This window comes from Dermacentor silvarum, chromosome 9 (assembly GCF_013339745.2).
Source record: "Dermacentor silvarum isolate Dsil-2018 chromosome 9, BIME_Dsil_1.4, whole genome shotgun sequence".
NCBI classification, from domain to species: Eukaryota; Metazoa; Arthropoda; class Arachnida; order Ixodida; family Ixodidae; genus Dermacentor; species Dermacentor silvarum.
In genome coordinates, this window is record NC_051162.1 from 154803379 (window position 1) to 154821469 (window position 18091).

The window sequence follows — 18091 nt, forward strand, 5'->3', positions numbered from 1 at the left end:
AAAGCGATCTGCAGACGGCTCATAGCTTTTTATGCGCTGTGCGTTCGCTGCTCAGTTTACGTTGAAGCGATAGACCGCATGAACATTCGCTGCGCGTGCCGCAGCTGCGCTTGCTCACGCCAGCGTTTTCACAGCAGTTGTCTGCGGGCGTTGAGTATAGGATCTATTCATGTTTACTTGTGCGCGCTGACACCATGCTTGTCAATTCAGTTAGTAAGCGATTGTGTCTAAGTTTATACAGCTGATAAAACTACTTTCCTTACTCCGTATAACTGTCTACTAATTTCCTATCGCAATTGATGCTTTGCTTTTCGGGCGAAACTGCGACTTTTTTGCACACAAAAATGAATCACAGAGCGTAATTCGCATCTGGCGGGAGAAGGGAGTGGGAGCTCCATCTCTAACGGCTGCCAAGCCAGGAATGAGCGTCGCAGACAGCTCGCAGGCCGGTGACTGGGAGAGGGGGGAACCAAGCTAAAGGTCAGTGTCGCCGGATCCCGCGTAACAGCATTCCTCGCTACTGCATCTCCATGGTACCTTATATTACGGACCACCTCGTATAACACCCACAACAAAGCCCAGTAAGTTGCCGGTTGGTTAAAATGTTATCATTTTAACTTCTATAAAGACAAAAAATGAAATTAGAAAATTGCTGTAGTTCTGATTTATTTATTTAGCTATTTTACCCTCAAGGTGAATATGTACATTACAGAGAGGAGGGGCAAAATTATGACAAAAAGTGATAGGCATACTAAAAATCAAGAACGTGACACAGGAATACAAAAATCATTACCACGGTAAATACAGTTGATATACACAAAGTGAAGAAAAGCGAAGAAGCCTCAGACAGCTTGAGGCATTTCCAGACGAGATTCTTGTCATTGAAGAACGCTACAAGTTCCAGCATAAAAGCGTGGCTGCAGGGCCGTGCTGTCCACTGATGGTACATATCCGGACAAGAAATGGACAGTGAGAAATAAGCCACATCGTGCATTTCTCCGCCACAGGAGTTCAGCATACCGATGTGATTTGCTCGTTTTCCAACAGTCCGCCAAAAGTTCTCCAAAAGTGTCTCGACGCGTCGGAGAGGTCTGGGAGAGAGTGGCCTCGGGTTGACCGAGATGATGCAGGCACAGCATCGAAAACACTGATGGTGAAGTGGTAGGAGACAGGGACGTCTTGCGAGGGAGCTGTAGAAGGGGCCAGGCGTCCACGGGGCCTTGGGGCAGCAGTCCAAGCCTGACCAAAGTCACGAAGTATGGGAAAACGCTGGCCGGCTTTTGCCTAGTAGAAGTCAGTGTGAATCGGCCTTTTTTGATTTTTTAACACGAAAGTGTTTTATGCCGGGGTCCACCAAGACTTCACTGACGTATTTCCGTCACGGAAATACGTCATAGAACATAATACAAGAAAGAAACCAGAAGAAAAAGTTCCACAAACATGCAAAATTTGGAATCGAACCCACGACCTCTCGGTCCGCGGACGATAGATCGCCGAGCGTTTCAACCCATGCGCACAAACGCATTTGCAGAGAGCTACACAGACGCGCCTTATATATCTAACACTCCTCCGTGTACCCGCGCTCTTGCTCGGGGCGGTGCCGCCGCCTACGAGCAGAAAAGAGAAGTACTGCATTATGACACTAACGCGCACCGACAGTGAACGCTTCGGTGGTCTCAGCACTACGACGCCTCGATGCAGCATTCGAAGGGCGCTGGCATCAAGAAGCACTACCAACGCCACCTAGGTGGCGTTCACCGTACTCAGCACAGCGGAGCGTGGCCTCCGCAATTAGCTCTGAAAATGTTTCTGAAGTTGATCGCGGAGGCTGCAATTACGACGCGCTGTACGCGCTGATTTGACTCGGTGACGATTCAGTTACGTGCTTTGTCTTGCGCGTTGTATTAGTGTGTCAGTTACGTGCTTCGTCTTTCGCGTTGTGCTAGCGTGTGCAGCGTAGTGCAGCTTCCATATGCACGACGGTTGCTCATGGTTATCGACGTTGGTAGTCGTGATGGAGGAGACGTGTCACCAGGCGTCAGCGCTGGGTGCATCCAACGCCTAAGGGCGCTTTAGCCACAAAACACCAATAGACATTATATATCAATGTGCAATAAACATTACACTACTTCTGTGAAGACACGTTTCACTTTCGTGTTCTATACCGATTCCTATATAAGAGGGATCAACCACATTTTTTTGCTTTCTCTTCGGTTTGGGTCTATTGTTATCTCATGATTGGTCTCCTTCGGAGCTGCATGAGTTTATTTTTTAAAATTTTTCTACCGATTTGTTCGTGGAATACAGTGGAAACTCTGCTATTGGCTCACTTCTTTTTTTTTATTTGCGCACTTCTGTGCTTGGCTCTTCGTCGTCGTCGTTTTCTTCCGAAGGGCTGCACTTGTAGCCTCATTCTAGTCGTTTTTCATTCTTCTTTGCATCAAAACTGTAGACGCTCGTGCACTTCACTCATCACAACAACAATTTATGTTTGCACAACAATGGGGATCTTAAATAAACAGCATTTCCCATTATTTTAGGTGCCTTTGGTACGAAGATCTCGAGCGTTCTGACAGTAGATCGCCAAATTACACACTTTCTACACTTGGTCACTCATAGCCTGGAGCATATCATCGTGCAGCTCACCACGAAACGCTTAGAAGGCAAACCCACAAGGGCAGTCATCCAGGCTTTTAAATGCGTCGTCGTCAAACACCACGTGGGCAGAATATAGGAGTCGTGCGTGTGCTGCGCGCCGGCAGGCGACATGCTTCAGGGGATCATTGAGTTGTGCAGGTAGAAAGCATTAGGTCTGTGCATAATAAGGTGGGAAACGAATAAAAACATTCAGTTGCTAGTCCAGCATGTGTCGTCGTCCCTTTCTGTCCGTGTCAGTACGTTCTGTTGTTAAACCATTTGTGTACGTGCAACAACGAGCTCAGGCAAATTATTCGGAAGCTTGGGACGCTTGGGATTTGGGCAACAGGTAATCTTAACTGACTTGAAGCACTGATTCATGGCAGGGCATCTAATCATCTTATTCTCAGTTAACTTCGGCCTGGACGTCAACGGGAGGGCAGTCTCATTGAGCGAAGTTGTCGAAATTGTTCAGCTACTTTCATGGAGACTTTCTTGCATGTACTGTCACCTTGCCAGCAGTCGGGGTTAGTAAGCAAAGGTTCAGGGAAAAGGGCATCGTGCTAGCTAGGACACGTATCGAGATTGATCTCCCGGTAGAAGGGAGGCGACAGTGTTCCCCTGGTGAGATCGCTGTGAGCAATGTCACCACTAAATTCATTTACTCACGCAGGTTTGCCACGTTGTCGCCAAGGAAACATATCCATTTGAGCGGGTCGAGGAGGAGGTTAGACGACCTGTCTGTCCATCGGTGGACCCGAAACAACGCCGCTTGCCGCACCGTAGCCCACGACTACAGCAGTACGGCTCCTTCGCTGGCCTTCAACCCAAGGCCAGTCATGCCGGCACAATCACGTGATCAAACATGGCCGCGCCCGTGCGCCGCTGCTGAAAACCGTCTATAGCAACACAGCGTATTACCCCCATCAAAACGAGTTATGTGTGAAGCGTAAACTGCAGCGGGACTACGCTTTCAGGCTTCCCTATTTATAATAACACTCGGCGCCATCTAGCGTCGACGCCGCGAAGCCTGCGCGTGGCCTCCGAAATGAATGGCGCACAGCTGCGTACAAGCGCCTAGAAACACGTCACGCGGTAACGGGACTCCTCTCTCGCGCTTCTTTCTGGACACCCAATGCAGTTGTGGCGCAGCCTACCAAAGCGTCGGGTTGCTGAGCTTGTCGGCTCGACTCCGCTCAGCATGGGAGAAATTTGACACACGAACCTTTAAATATCTAACTATTTAAAATTAACTTCACATCATGATTCTCAAGCCCTCACGACCATGAGAGCTAGCTGCCATAGGCGACGAGGATGTGCCCGTCTCACTGACTACTGCTGCTACCTCGCTAACTAAAACACGTTTCGCGTCATTTAGTTTGCAACATTTTGTTAGATCTGCGTGCTATTTTTTAACCGATACATTCTTTGGCCGATTCCAGGTAGATTACATGTAGCAGCGAAGTTTCTACCTTGCCTATTTTCGAGCCTCTTTAATAAAAATTATACAGAAATTCCTAGAATTGTCAACTAATTCTTTAGCTCGGTTGTTACTTAGTTTTTGCTTTTGTTTCCCAAATTTAAAGTTGAGCCGCCCCTATACTTTCAGTAGGCCCATCCCCAAATTTAGAGTTGACCCTTCCGTAACCATGCAGTTTCCTTATGCATTTCCTATGGAGCCCTATGTATCCGTATGGGTAAGGTGTCACGCTTTTCCCGTTACGGACACGGTGTTGCTAAGAAAATTTCCGACGTAAAGAATGCTTACGCATTAAAAAAAGAGAAGCGCGACCAATTATGGGATAAAACCTCTGCCTTTGAGCGCAGGAGCCCGACGCTCTAACCAGTCTCTCGAGTTGTTCTTGCGTGACAGCTTGCGCTTTGAGACGCTGTGTTAGACTGCCCTGTTAAGCTATAGGCCACAGTTTTTTTCTTTATTACAATACTACAATTTCCCGCCATGTAACGCTAATTCGTATATTTACAACTGTTTCATGTGTGCATATATACAGATTCCGGGCAGGGAACCCAGCCCTTTACACACATTTGCATTTCTTCCATTTCAAAAAAAGAATCAAGAACTCCCGAGAGTACTCTACAGCTGGACGAGCGTCAACTTCGGCATGGCAAACTGTCATGCAGGAGCTTCAAATACTATGCAGAGATAACACCATACTCATTTTATATGGACATCTATCCTTGTTATCAGTCATGGGGTACCTTATTCCCTGCGTGTCCAAAGAAAAATATTTCTTCGCCCCCAATCGCACGCATGCGCCTCTCGTTCCTTATAGTCATCTAGCTAGCTCTTTCACAAATTTGGCGTCAAGTGCCAGTTTCTCACATTCTTCCTTGATGGCAATTAGCGCATTGAGACGCTCTTCTGGATTAAATTCTCCAAGTCTTCTTCCTAGCATCTAACGATACGTAGACGCCGTGCGACTTTGTACAGCCATAAGAATCGTCCTAAGTCCGAACAGATTTCAGCATTTCTTCACACGAGTAAAACGCCATCGACATATCATGCAGCTCATGACGTAGACTCAAGTACGTACAACGTTACTAAACGTTGCGTATAAACGTTGGCTACGTACATTTGTATAATAGTAGCAGATGACGTCGCAACTGCTTCTCTCGCTAGCTTACACCCGTCCAATACCCATCTGGAACACTAACAGTCGGCATTTCGTAAATTCACGTCGAACGGTCGGAGTTTAGAACCCATGCCGTTGCCGTCATACGGTCGTCGTCACTGTCGTCGTCGTCTTGCTGTTGTCATCACACACAACTTCTCGCCTTACTCAAATACGTTGGTCCACTCTAACGTTTTACGGAACCCGAAAAGAGGCTGGGTAAGCAGTTGTTTCCTGCAAAACACTTCGCATAATATCGATTCCCACAGTGCATGAGTGGGACATTTCATAATTTTAAATGCGTAAGCACTTCTATGGTTACCCAACGAAAAAAAAAAAAAAAAAAAAAACACCGCATATCCACGGGTTGAATGATGATGAGTGGGCGAAGCTCTGGAGGGAATCATCGGTAAACCGTGAATCTTCCGTGTAATTCGCCCAGTCTCGCCGCACTAAATCGAACGATTGACTTCCACCAATGACACGCGCCATATGTGACGTCATTCCTATTTTATAACAGCGCCCTTCATTATAATTGCACCATCTCCCGCTTAAGGGGACGCTAGCACAAACGCGTTAGAAACGTGCAGTACTCTCTAGTAAGGGGGAGAGGCCACAGCGTCTTACGCAGCCGTTTACACATGCCGGAACGTGCACCGCGTTTGCCGACGCCATCAGCGTTTATGAATACTGGGGTAAGGCGGAGAGGCCACAGCGTCTTACACCAGCTTCTTACACGGGCCGTAACGCGCTAGCAAAAGCGCGTTAGAAACGCGCAGTCTTTCGTTAATAATGGGTATTTATTGTCATCGTGGTGCGGGTGTGCATGTGCGCTTCGTGGCGTAGTGGTTAGCGCCGCGCGTTCGGAAGCGAGGGGTCCCTGGTTCGATTCCGCGCTACGGACACAACGTTCAGAATTTTTTTTTTCATAGATGTAGACGTGGCTACCTACTACTACTACGACGACGACTACTACTAGTACTAATACATACTACAGAGGAGGGACAGACCCACACCCTAAGGAGCTTCGCCCCTAAAAACTGACCGAGCGTCCGTCCGTCCTCCTCCTCCTCGTAAGGCGATCGCTCTCCAGATAGAGCCAGCAGCAGCGTTTTCAGCAGCTGTGGAAGACGACGAGTAACGCGCGAGCTATGGCACGAGTGCGTCTCTGCGACTACGGAACTTCTGCAATCAGGCACGCACTAGGCGCACCTTTAGTAATCCAAAACTGTGTAGAAGCCGTGGCTTCGAACCGGAACGTCATCAGCTAGCGCACCGGGCGTCGACACCAGCAGTAGTTTGCTTGCCTCACGAGTTCGCGTTGCGCCGCCTTCCGCAGCAGTTCGTGTCGCCACGGCGCTGTCGCATTTACCGTAATGGTGCCAGGACGACGACCGCAGCCGCTGAGCAGTGCTAGGACTGCCGGCAGTGTTGAGTGTGAGCACTCAACACCACGTCGTTACTAGGAAATGCTTACGCATCATTCACATTACTCCCTGAGGAGATTCTACGTAGATGTTTTATACTCTTAAGTGCTACCTTTTAATTTCTGAAGAGGAGTCTCATGGAATGCTGCGACGAGCGTGAAACAGCAACTAGCTGAATTCACTCTAAATGCCGATTAAAAGACGCATGCACCGCATTTTCGACCCGGCTTAATCAGAGCCGACAGATGTCTTGGGTATGCCATTAGGCTATAGGCTAACTTTCGCTAGTTTTACCGTCTGGTTCCGAGCCAGGTGAAAAAGTAAATACTTTTTTGCTGAGACAGCAGTGAAGAACTGCAATTGCTGCGTCTGTCCTTTCTATCACGACGACCGTAGTCGTTATCGCTCCGTCGTTGTCAGGCCAACTCTGGCCTTCCCACCGCAGCTGGAACTCGAGCTCGCGTTCAGCGCCGATGTGCCATTGGGAGCTGGACGCTCTGTGCACTGCGCTGTCGCATCGCTCTGGCGCTTTGCATGCAGAGTGTGTGGTTTATGGGGGGGTGTGCGCACATTCGTCCGAAATTTCGAATACGAATCGAACAGGTTTCGGCTATTTGATTCGCATTCGATCCGAGAATGCACGACTCGAAACTGTCGAATATTCCTTTCGTTCGACTGCTGGAGCCGCGAGCGAGATAACGATGGAAGTGAGGATCGTTCCGAGTGGTTCCGCTATGTAGGAGAGCTCGGGAAGGAGAGCACAGGGACAGCACTTCCTCAGCGAACGCACGGGCCAGATAACTCTTGCTCAAAATAATTCCCAGTCATTCCATAAGAATGTTTACATTTTAGAAAGCCAATATACCTAATTGTTGTTTAGATTTACGATATGGCCAGTCTCATCATGATTGCATCTGGTTAAAAAGATTAGGGGCCAGTGGCGCACCGAGGGGGGGTTCGGGTGTTGTAACACCCCCCCCCCCCCCCCTCCACGCGTCCAGCCCCACCAGTCCAACGTGTACCTTACCGCTCTGTTCACATTGTCATTACAATTCAGGAGGTGGCTTGAGGTCGAATACACTAGATCTATCACTGTTGTATTTATGCGTTCACTCTTAAATTACTTTCACTAAAACGCTGAAGCAATAAAACGTCGTCATTATCCTTGGTGTCATATTATAATTTTTAGGCATTTTGTTTGGTGTTGGATTCCTCGTGCTAAAGCAAGGAAATTGCATGTTATGCAAAGTGCTTGCTCCCCCCCCCCCCCCCCCCCTGGCAGAGACCCTGGGTGCGCTACTGTGCGGGGGCTGTGGCATCGCACGTCTCTCTCTCTCAACGAATAAAACACTGTACGTTCACCTGACGACGTGCTGTTCCCAAGTTTCATTTTTATTATATTTTGTACAATATTAAAAGCAAGCTAATCGGCCTATAATTCTTTAGTTCCTTAACATATTTTCCTTCTTATGGATTAGTGTGATTGTTGGCATGCTTCCGATCTTCTTTTGCAATTGAAGTCTTGAGGAATTGGATATAAACGGTCTCACGCTTTTAGAGTATCATATCCCCTTGATCTTTGATCAAATCGACTGCTATTCCATTTTCACATGCCGCTTTTCTCAGGGACTTGCAAAGCCCTTGCCAAGCCCTTCCAATACCCGTGCCACACGGGCAAAGTAAAGTGCACTTTGAGCAAGTGCACTTCGCGGCTAGTGTCATTCGCAGGCTGCTACACGGGAACGCTTAGTGACACTCACTGCAGAGTGCACTCGCCGGCGAGTGTGTTCGGCGAACTCACTTCGCGGCGGCGAAGTGTGTAGCCTCGCTAGCAATGCTTAGAAGATACATAAAGTGATATTGAAAAAAGAGTCAGGAGTAATTTTTAATAACATTGTTTTAAATTGCTAACGTTACAAGATAATAAAATGTGCCACACCGCAAAAAAAAACACACACAACAAGAACAGCAAAAAACTCTCGCTCTGGGGCTGTTCACGACCACACCGGATAATGACTGCGCAGTTGTTTGGCGGATCGAGTAGTTTTGACTGTTGCTGGTCAAGTTGCCGTCGTTGGCGGCGCTTATAAAGGTGGATTGTAAATGTTGTTTCCAACAATAATAAACTGTTTGTGTGCACACATTTTTATATTAGTAAATATATGCTTTCCCGTCTGACTCCCGGTCGCAATGGCCATCAATTTGAAAGAACACTTTTCTTTCTCGTGTAGCAGCGCACCGCCAAAGTGACACTCAGCGCGCTGAAGTGCACTCGCTCAAAGTGCACTTTACTTTGCCCGTGTGGCACGGGTATAACCTCATCGCTATAGTTACATACAGAACTCCATGACTCTCTCAAAAGAGAAATTCAGGTACGTAAAAGGAAGTTCGACAGACAGCACTACTCAGCACAGTACAGCAAATAAAAAAGAACAGTGGAATAAAATTACTATTGGGTATTTTCATGGGCCTGACTAAGGTTTTTGATCTCGCGAATATCACAAAATACAACTGAAGAATCTTGACAAATATGATATTAGTGGTGCACCCTAGGTCTCATAAATACGCATTTGAGAAGCTCTGAGTCGCATGCACGAAGCAATTAGTAGCATACAGTCTTCGTAGCTGATGACCAACAGCGTATTCCTAACGAATTCATGTTGGTGTTTCTTTTTCGCATATATCAATAATTATTGCCTAGCTTCACCTTTATATACAGTCGATACAAATATTTTCCTATCAGCCGAAACGGAAACTCAACTTTACCATGGGGCTAATGATTGTCCTACGAAATGTGGCCGAATCATCTCACTATCAGGGACAATCCCACCACGAAATCAGCGTGGAAGGAACGACACCGAAGTGGTGGGAGGGGCAGCGGAGACACCACGTGACCCACTGGCAGGTGTGCGCTCCTCGGTGCCCCCCCAATGGCGTCCGTCCCGGCCACGCCGGCCAATCACGGAGACGTCTCCGCCGCACCATCCTCCGCGACGGTCCCATCACCGCGCTTGGCGGTACCACTCTCCACTTCAGGCTTCGAGGCACACCTCTTCTTCTTGGCGCTGACGGACGACTTGCGGCGCATAGCGTGTCCCTTGGCCGTGGTCGTTTGCGTAGGGGGTGGTACCTTCGCCTTGATCACGTGACTGGGTTGGTCCTTGGCTTCGGTCGTCATCGTGGGATGGTCCTTGGCTTCGTTAGACGAAGGCGACGACAGATGCTCCTCGACGTTCTCCGGTGACGTCGGAGTGGCGGCTCCTTCCGCGTGCGGCTCGGCGCGCTTGCTCGTCGGGCCCTCGGGCGACGAGAACACCGACACCCTGGTCTCGAAGAAGGAGGCGGCGCGCTGTCGCCTCGCGCCGCTGAAGCAGCCGCACACGTCGAGCCAACCCGGCAGCCAGCCGCGGTCGAAGCAGACCCGCGCCACGTGCGACGTTATCATCATCGTCGACAGGTTCGTCAGCATGCAGAGCGTGCGGAAGGGAAAGCGCTGCTCGCCCCCGGCGCTGTCGTACATGGGCAGCTGGAGCACCACCGGGATGCCCAGCGAGCGCTCGCCGCACAGGCCGCGCAGCACCGCACCTGCCATGAATCCTGCACGATATGTGGCGCAGTGCGCGCACCCTGGCGCTTTACAGAGCGAAACGGCTTCGCCTATAGTTTCATGGGTCGATCTTATAGAGATATGGAAATAGTCAACTGGGCCGATCCCGGAGGCAATGTAATTCACAGCGGAATCGGTCGCGGTGTCCGCGTCGTACCGGCATACATGTAATTGCTATGCTGCAAAACGCGAAGCGGCATAGGAACAGACATTTGAATATTTCCCATAAACCCCTCCCGCGGGCCTTGTTGACCTGCCGAATAGCAGAGACACTTAAAACAAAACAATCTGAGGGGGGATCTAATATGTCTCTCAGCACGATGTGCTCTATCCATTAGGCCACAACCGCACGCACTCTTATCACGCACCTCCTAAGGCAAGTAGCTCTACGAGATGGTCGTAGCGTGGTCTCGTAAGACGTGCGCGCGATGGCACGTGGTCTACCACGTCTCATGGGATGTTTGCGGCGCCCCTTTCCCTCAGTAACGACGAAAGAATAGCCGGCACATACGCAGTTGGAGACGAAGTTAAACGCCCCCCCCCCCCCCCCCCCTCTCCCCCCGGTGCCTCGCGCGCGACGGAACACGGCGCACTTCCTGCCCGTTTTCCTCCCTTTCGCGCGGGCGAGATTGAGCCGCGATCGCCGGCTCACCCTCGCACGCTTTCGGCGGCGACGAACCGCATGCACGCGATAATCAAGCGACAGCGACAAGCGACGCGACAGGCACACCTTGTCGCTCTGTCGTGTCGCGGCGTGGAGCAACCACATGAAAGCGACATCGCGAAAAAGAGTAGCGACGGATTTACAATGTTGTGCGAATAAATGTTATCTTGCGAGCGTAAAGAAAGCTCAATTTTATCAAAGGTCAATGTTTTATCTAGACCTAGCTAAAATATGCTATCATCCCCAGTTAAAATCCGTCCCATGCCGCCAGCGTAAGGTGCCGTGGCGCCATCTGTTGAGTAAAACTTAAAACACTTTCTCGGCTCTCGGTGGCGTCTCAGGCCAAAACAAAACAGCGTCAAAACAAAACAACCGATCTCAATAATAACGACAAGAGAGCGCCGATACTCAGTCTTCAGCTAGCGATGAGGTGAAGCGATGACTGATTGTACTATTTATTTTTTGCTGTCACAGCAGAGAGCAAGTTGCAAGAGCGAATTCAGATCGAAGCGGGCAGACTGATTGCTGCCATGTTGTTGTGCAATCGCTGTCCCCAGCGGATGTCGTCGCGCTGACTTCCGGGCGACAAGCGATATTTTCTGGCTGGCCAGAAACCGGCGACACGACCAGCGACAGCGACGGATAGCCCTCCGCGACGGCAAAACCTGTCGCTCGTCGCCGTCGCTTGTCGCTGTCGCTCGAAAATCGCATGCATGCGGTTGCGCATACCGAACCTAACAGCGACGGCGACGGTAGAAATGCGCTTGGAGTGTCCATATAATTGCTACCGCAATGAAAGACAACACGTCTGACTACAAAATATGTTTATGAAGACTGACTAGAAAACGTACAACGCATCGTCCTGTCACCTTGATTTCAATAGAGTATGCAGCGTCTCGGAATTAAGTTATGTATCTTTGACAGATTTAGCCTTAAGTCCATCATAATTCGTGAATGAACGGGCACGTACAGCCTCCCGCATTTTTGGCTATATCGCGCGAGCGTCCATCACGCGGCATTTTAGCGCCTTTAAGCGGCGACAATCAGCGAGACCGGCAGACATACGTACTTTCAAGTGCGCTAAGCACTCTCCTGCGCTAAGAGTCTTCTTCTTCTTCTTTCTGGGGTTTTACGTGCCAAAACCAGTTCTGATTATGAGGCACGCCGTAGTGGAGGTCTCCGGATTAATTTTGACCACCTGGGGTTCTTTAACGTGCACTACAACGCAAGCACACGGGCATTTTTGCATTTCGCCTCCATCGAAATGCGGCCGCCGGGGCCGGGATTCGATCCCGCGATCTCGTGCTCAGCAGCGCAACGCCTTAGCTGACTAAGCCACCCCGGCGGGTTGCGCTAAGAGTCGTCTAATGTGATGTTCTCTTCAGGACGACGTACAACCATATTATAGTGTTCTCGAGCGATATAGCTTTTTAAAAAAATTCGGGAGGCTGTACTTCTTTCTCCGTGAAACGGGCTATGGCCGCGGACATTTGCGCTATTCCGCGGGAAAAGGTGGGCCTCACTGCTCACCGGCAAACGCGCCGTACGAGTTCGTCAACTTGCTGAGGTAGAAGAGGGAAACCAGTTGCGGGAAGATGAGCACGAAGACGACGTCCGAAGCGGCCATCCACAGGTCCATGACCGAGGTGACCGAGAGCGCGAGCAACGCCGACAGGGTGCCCAGGAGGCAGACCATGGTGCGGAGCACTACGGTGATCTCCATGTCGGTCGCCTGCGCATGCGCGCCTCCCTTCTACGTCATGAACGCTTCTCGGCGTGGCATTCGTGTACCGTGACCTGCGGTTTACCTTAAGAACTTGAAAGAGTACTGACACGACATTTTCCAATTTTCATTTTGCGCTTTATGAAAGTCCTCGACCTCGACACGTTAGAAAAGATCGCGCGCCATTCTACTGTTGTGAAGGTGGATTACCAGTGAAGCAGTTTAGCACCCGACATAAAGGTGAGTCTGTAAAGGAGTATGTTTATATAGGTCAATTACTCACAGGGGCCCTGATCATGAGAAGCATAAATTTGGTTCATAATGCAAAAAGGTAAGGCGTGCAGACACGGACACAAGAGAAGTGGACAACACAAACGCCGACTATCAACTGAAGGAAGCACTGAGGCGCAAAATAAAGAAGACAAAACTCATCTGCGCATGCTCTGGAATGGTTGCACCACGTGTCAATCGGGTACACGTGCCGGTCTACGTGAGAGATAACTGTTGAGGCATTTGATCTCTTCCTTATGTTAGGTAATCGAAGGCTGACTCATGCACGCACTTCCACCATTATTGATATGTCAAGCCTCGACCATTAGACGCGTCTGCACGCCTTACCTTTTTGCATTATGAATCCTTACCAACTAGCTCAGCTTTCTGTCGTTCTAAAATAAATTTGGGTTGGAGTGCATACGGCAGGCATTGCCAAATCCTGACTGGGAGCTTACCACTGTCGTTGAAAAGAAAAGTGTACAATCATTGCATTCTACCGGTGCTAACATATGGGGCAGAAACTTGGAGGTTAACAGAGAAGCTCGAGAACAAGTCACACATTATGGGGTTTTACGTGCCAAAACCACCATCTGATTATGAGGCACGCCGTAGTGGGGGGACTCCGGAAATTTGGACCACCTGGGGTTCTTTAACGTCCACCTAAATCTAAGTACACGGGTGTTTTCGCATTTCGCCCCCATCGAAATGCGGCCGCCATGGCCGGGATTCGATCCCGCGACCTCGTGCTCAGCAGCCCAACACCATAGCCACTGAGCAACCACGGCGGGTATCGAGAACAAGTTAAGGACCGTACAAAGTGCGATGGAACGAAAAATGTTAGGCCTGACGTTAAGAGACAGGAAGAGAGCGGTGGGGCCGGATCAGAGAACAAACGGGGATAGCCGATACTCTAATTGACATTAAGAGAAAACAATGGAGCTGAGCAGGCCACGTAATGCACAGGAAGGATAACCGGTGGACCATTAGAGTTACAGAATGGGCGGCAAGAGAAGGGAAGCGCAGTCGATGACGGCAGAAATCTAGATAGGGTGATGAAGTTAGGAAATTTGCAGGCGCAAGTTGGAATCAGCTAGTCGCAAGACAGGGGTAATTGGAGATCGCAGTGAGAGGCCTTCGTCCTGCAGTGGACATAAATATAGGCTGATGATGATAAAGGTGGCAGAATTTATATCAAAGGTATGAGCAAATTTTATTTCTCTTGAGCGGCGACGGCGGTCATCTCGAAGAAAGACACGCGCACGCAGACTTTTATTTTGATCGGCGGTCTTGATTGGAAGACTACCGCCACCTCGGGGAGCCGGAGGAAACTAGACACGCGCGACGGGACCGCTACGCCGGGAGAGCGGACGGAAACTAGGCACGCAAACGCTTGGAACCACGACAAAGAGAGGGCGGTGCGAGCGTACCCATGGCCGACGCGGGTCGCATAGTGGCAAATTTTTGAGAAACCCTTATTATCTACGTGAGAGTCTACTGATCTTGAAAATGTTGCGTATTGATAACTAACGCAATGAAAATGCGTGTCCAAGTGATGAGACGGATAAGATTTCGCAAAGAATGATGTGATACTTTGTCAAATTCGGGAGCTGAGTATTTGTGCGCACAGATCTGTTGACCGACACGAAAAATGCATAGAACCCTAGCCATAGACATCTTCGCTGTAAAAATACTGGCAAAGCCTTGGTGTACCCGGAACATTAATAATAGCTTTTCTACGAAGCAGTTTCGGCTTTGTTTCATCTAAGTTACATGCGTCACGACACAAGAGAAGGTCACGTGGGAGCAAAAAATTGTGACGTTTTGGCACTCGCTCCTGATCGATCGGTCGTCTGCAGCTATGCAAAGTTTGTGCCGCGCAACAAAAACGGAGACTAAGAAAGGAACAGCGAAACGAGTTGGACTGCCGCTCTGTTCCTTTCCTGTCTCGTTTTTTTTTTTTTTTTTTTTTTGTGCACTGCACAAACTTTGTACAATTCAGGAAGGTGTACCAGCTAGCCCGTAGCGCATTCTTCTGCAGCTACGCTGCTAGCAGACGACCGAGCAGGCCTTCACCTTTACATACACTTCCTGCACTACGTCTTTACACTTCACCGTACATACACTTCACCTGTATGTAAGGGTATGTGACCACCCACATACACTTCACCTGTAAAGGGTATCCACCCTTTATAGGGTTTTGAAGTGTGGGACTTTCAATTAACGCAAAATAAGAAAAGTCGAAAATATTATTGTCAGTACTCGTTTAAAGAGCTATTCCGCTCTTACCACTGCATTGTTGCTTACATTTCACGGGAAGGCCCTGTCTTGTAGTTTCGACCATTCATTTCGCATTTTTTCCACTGTTTACTGCGTGGTTTGTCAAGAATAACAGGCGAAGTTCCTTTCGTCATGCGCTGCTCACAATAAAAGGTACTATAAAGAATGGTGGCGGTGACGTCACCCACAGCGTGCGGCTGTATCTATATATGGTAAGGCATGGCCATCGAGATTGGTTACCATCGCTGGGGGATACAAAGCAGCCACCACAACGGGTGCATGTGAAGCACACTACGCTTTTTTTTTCTTGGCAAACCCGACAAATAACAGCGCCAAGTGTTATACTGAATGATTCTGACGATAGATGTGACCTTGCTGCAAAGTTTGAACCCCAGAACAGATACAATACGTAGACCAGTACAGACCAGTACAGGTCCCATGCTACAGTACAGATTCAATACTACAGAGCAGTACAGGTCAAGCAGGAGAGGAGAACATATCACCAGATGGAGATCGATAAAACATAAACAGTATGTATATACCACTAAAGGAAGTGTGGCAATGCAGCCGTTGGTCCCGCGTTCGATCCCCGGATTAGGTGGAATTTTTCTTCAACTGCGGAGCTTTCCAGGAAACGCGAGTTGCCTTTGTAGGTTGGTGCTATTGTCAGGTGGACGACATTTTTTCCCTTTCATAAGCCTTTCTCGACCTTGTGAGATTCCGCAGAATTGATTTTCCTCTAGGGTTCTAGCTTGTCCGCACTCTTCTTACCTCTTGTTACATCTCACGACGCAGGGTACGTGGACACCCAAAGCTAACACTGGAGTGTTCTATCATATTGTCACATTGTAGTGACGATCAAGATCTCAGCAAAAATCTGTGAATCACGAACTAATCTTTATTGGGCGAACCTGTGCCTAGAAAAACGAGTTCCACTCAAAGCACAACGATAGCGGCAACCACAGTCAGGGATGGTCGAAAATCTGATCAGCGGGTTAAGCGCTTCGGCTTTTATACATGACTCGTCGAAGGCTGCTGACCGCGTTCCTTCCAGAAAGTACTACACAATTCGCGTAGCTCATACAATCAAATTACGCAAGGTTCGATGACAACGGATAGAATCATCGACAGCATTGGAGAAACTTCCGATACATACAGGCGAAGCCTTCGCAGAGCTATAACTTTTACCATTTGTTATTCGGTGATAAGCGGCCAACGGAGAAAGATAAACAAGTACACGTGCCAGCATTATACTCAACTATTGGAACAAAGCGCTCGCAAACGAAATAATCTTTAACACGCGCTCCTTCTCTCTATTTTCCTCCCGTGAGGAAACTCACGCAACGCAAACACATTTCAAACACATTGCAGTCGTACAAAGCGTCGCAAGATGCCGGTACCAGCTTTTGCTTCTGCAGTCCACGGCCTGCGGTTACTAAAGATCTTCCATCCACGCGCCACCGAAAACGTGTCTGGAAGGGGCTTTTACGGATTGTTTACGCTCGAGCCGCCCATCACCGCAAGCTACACCGCACGCGTGCGGTCGTGCGAAAAATTGCACATATCGGACAACTGGTGCTCACATTTCGATTTACATTGCGTGCACAGCGTAAACCATACTGTGTAAACCGAAATTTGTAAACAAAGTGTTCGATATGTGCAATTTTTCGCACCACCGCACGCGTGCGGTGCGGTGATGGGCGGCTCGAGCGTAAGCAGTCCCTTAGCGGTAACCGAGTAATCCGCAAAACAGTGAGAAGCTTACGGGCAAGATCAGACTTTTGTACCGAGAGGTGCACGACACTTACGGCGGGTCTGATGACGTAATGGTAGACGTTGCGGGTGATGACAGTGGCGGCGCTCAGCATGGACGAGTCCGCCGAGGACATGATGGCGGCTATCATGGCGTTCAGGCCGAACACCGACACCATGCCCGGGCAGAGCCATTGCATCGCCATGGCCAGCACATGTGTGCGATCGCTCGCGCGTAGATTGTACGGCCCGTCGTAGCCGGCAGCCGTGAAGTCTGCGCATGGCAAACAAAAAAAAAAAAAAAAACTGTGGCTCCAATCCACGCGGTGAAGGTGGTTAGACAGCGAAGCTGTAAACGACACCCACAACGATTACCCATTGTGACGTCACTTGCATTCACATACGTGGTTCTAAAAAGATGTTTCTTCAAAAACGACAACATTGCGACCGTCGGCCACAGGAAAGAAGTCCATGTCACAAGGCGTTGGGAAGAAAAAGCGAACAGCACCAACATGTAAAATTTTAAAAGGTATTAGAACAGGCCATTCACGACCTGACCTCCAGCACAATGCATGTAATTCGCCAAAGTGCGTTTTAGCGTGCCACTACTGAAAATATTGATCACAGTATGCGAATTCTACTTTCTGGATATGTAAGCAGATGACAGAGTGGATCCATGGCAGCTTACTTGCGTTCTTTGCGATGCCACCAATGACGACGGCCGGAACGCTGACAGCCAGGCAGCCGAGCGCCGTCATGAAGGACAGTATCTTGGCATCGAACACTGTTTTGCTAGCGAGCACGCGCTGGAAGTACACCTGCGCATGCACAAGCCATTGGCGTCAACGTTCTTCGGGAGAAGGACGGCTTGCTCGTCGTGTGGCTCGGCGAAGCAGCCTATCGATCCAAAACATTCCTGAACCAGAGATGTGAAAGTAAGCCACCATCTTCTCGCGACTTGACTTCAGAACACGGTGTAAGATATCTATACTCTTTAGGTGAGGACACTAGCGAGCAACGATCGACCAGATAAAGTAGCAAAGACGCGCGCCGATCGGCCCGGTGACGGCAGCGGATACCTATCGACGGTACGACGAT

At 49.3% G+C, this 18091-nt stretch overlaps 1 protein-coding gene across 1 annotated transcript in view; it reads right to left on the bottom strand.

Moving 5' to 3' along the window:
• Positions 1-9656: 9656 nt before the first annotated feature.
• Positions 9657-18091, bottom strand: part of LOC119463993 (high-affinity choline transporter 1) — a 166374-nt gene continuing 157939 nt past the window's right edge. Inside the window, exons 4-6 of the mRNA XM_049655458.1 lie at positions 17050-17267; positions 12499-12700; positions 9657-10294 (exon numbers count right to left, since the gene is read on the bottom strand). Of these exons, the coding sequence (XP_049511415.1) occupies positions 9657-10294; positions 12499-12700; positions 17050-17267 (1058 nt within the window). The remainder of the gene's footprint in view (positions 10295-12498; positions 12701-17049; positions 17268-18091) is intronic.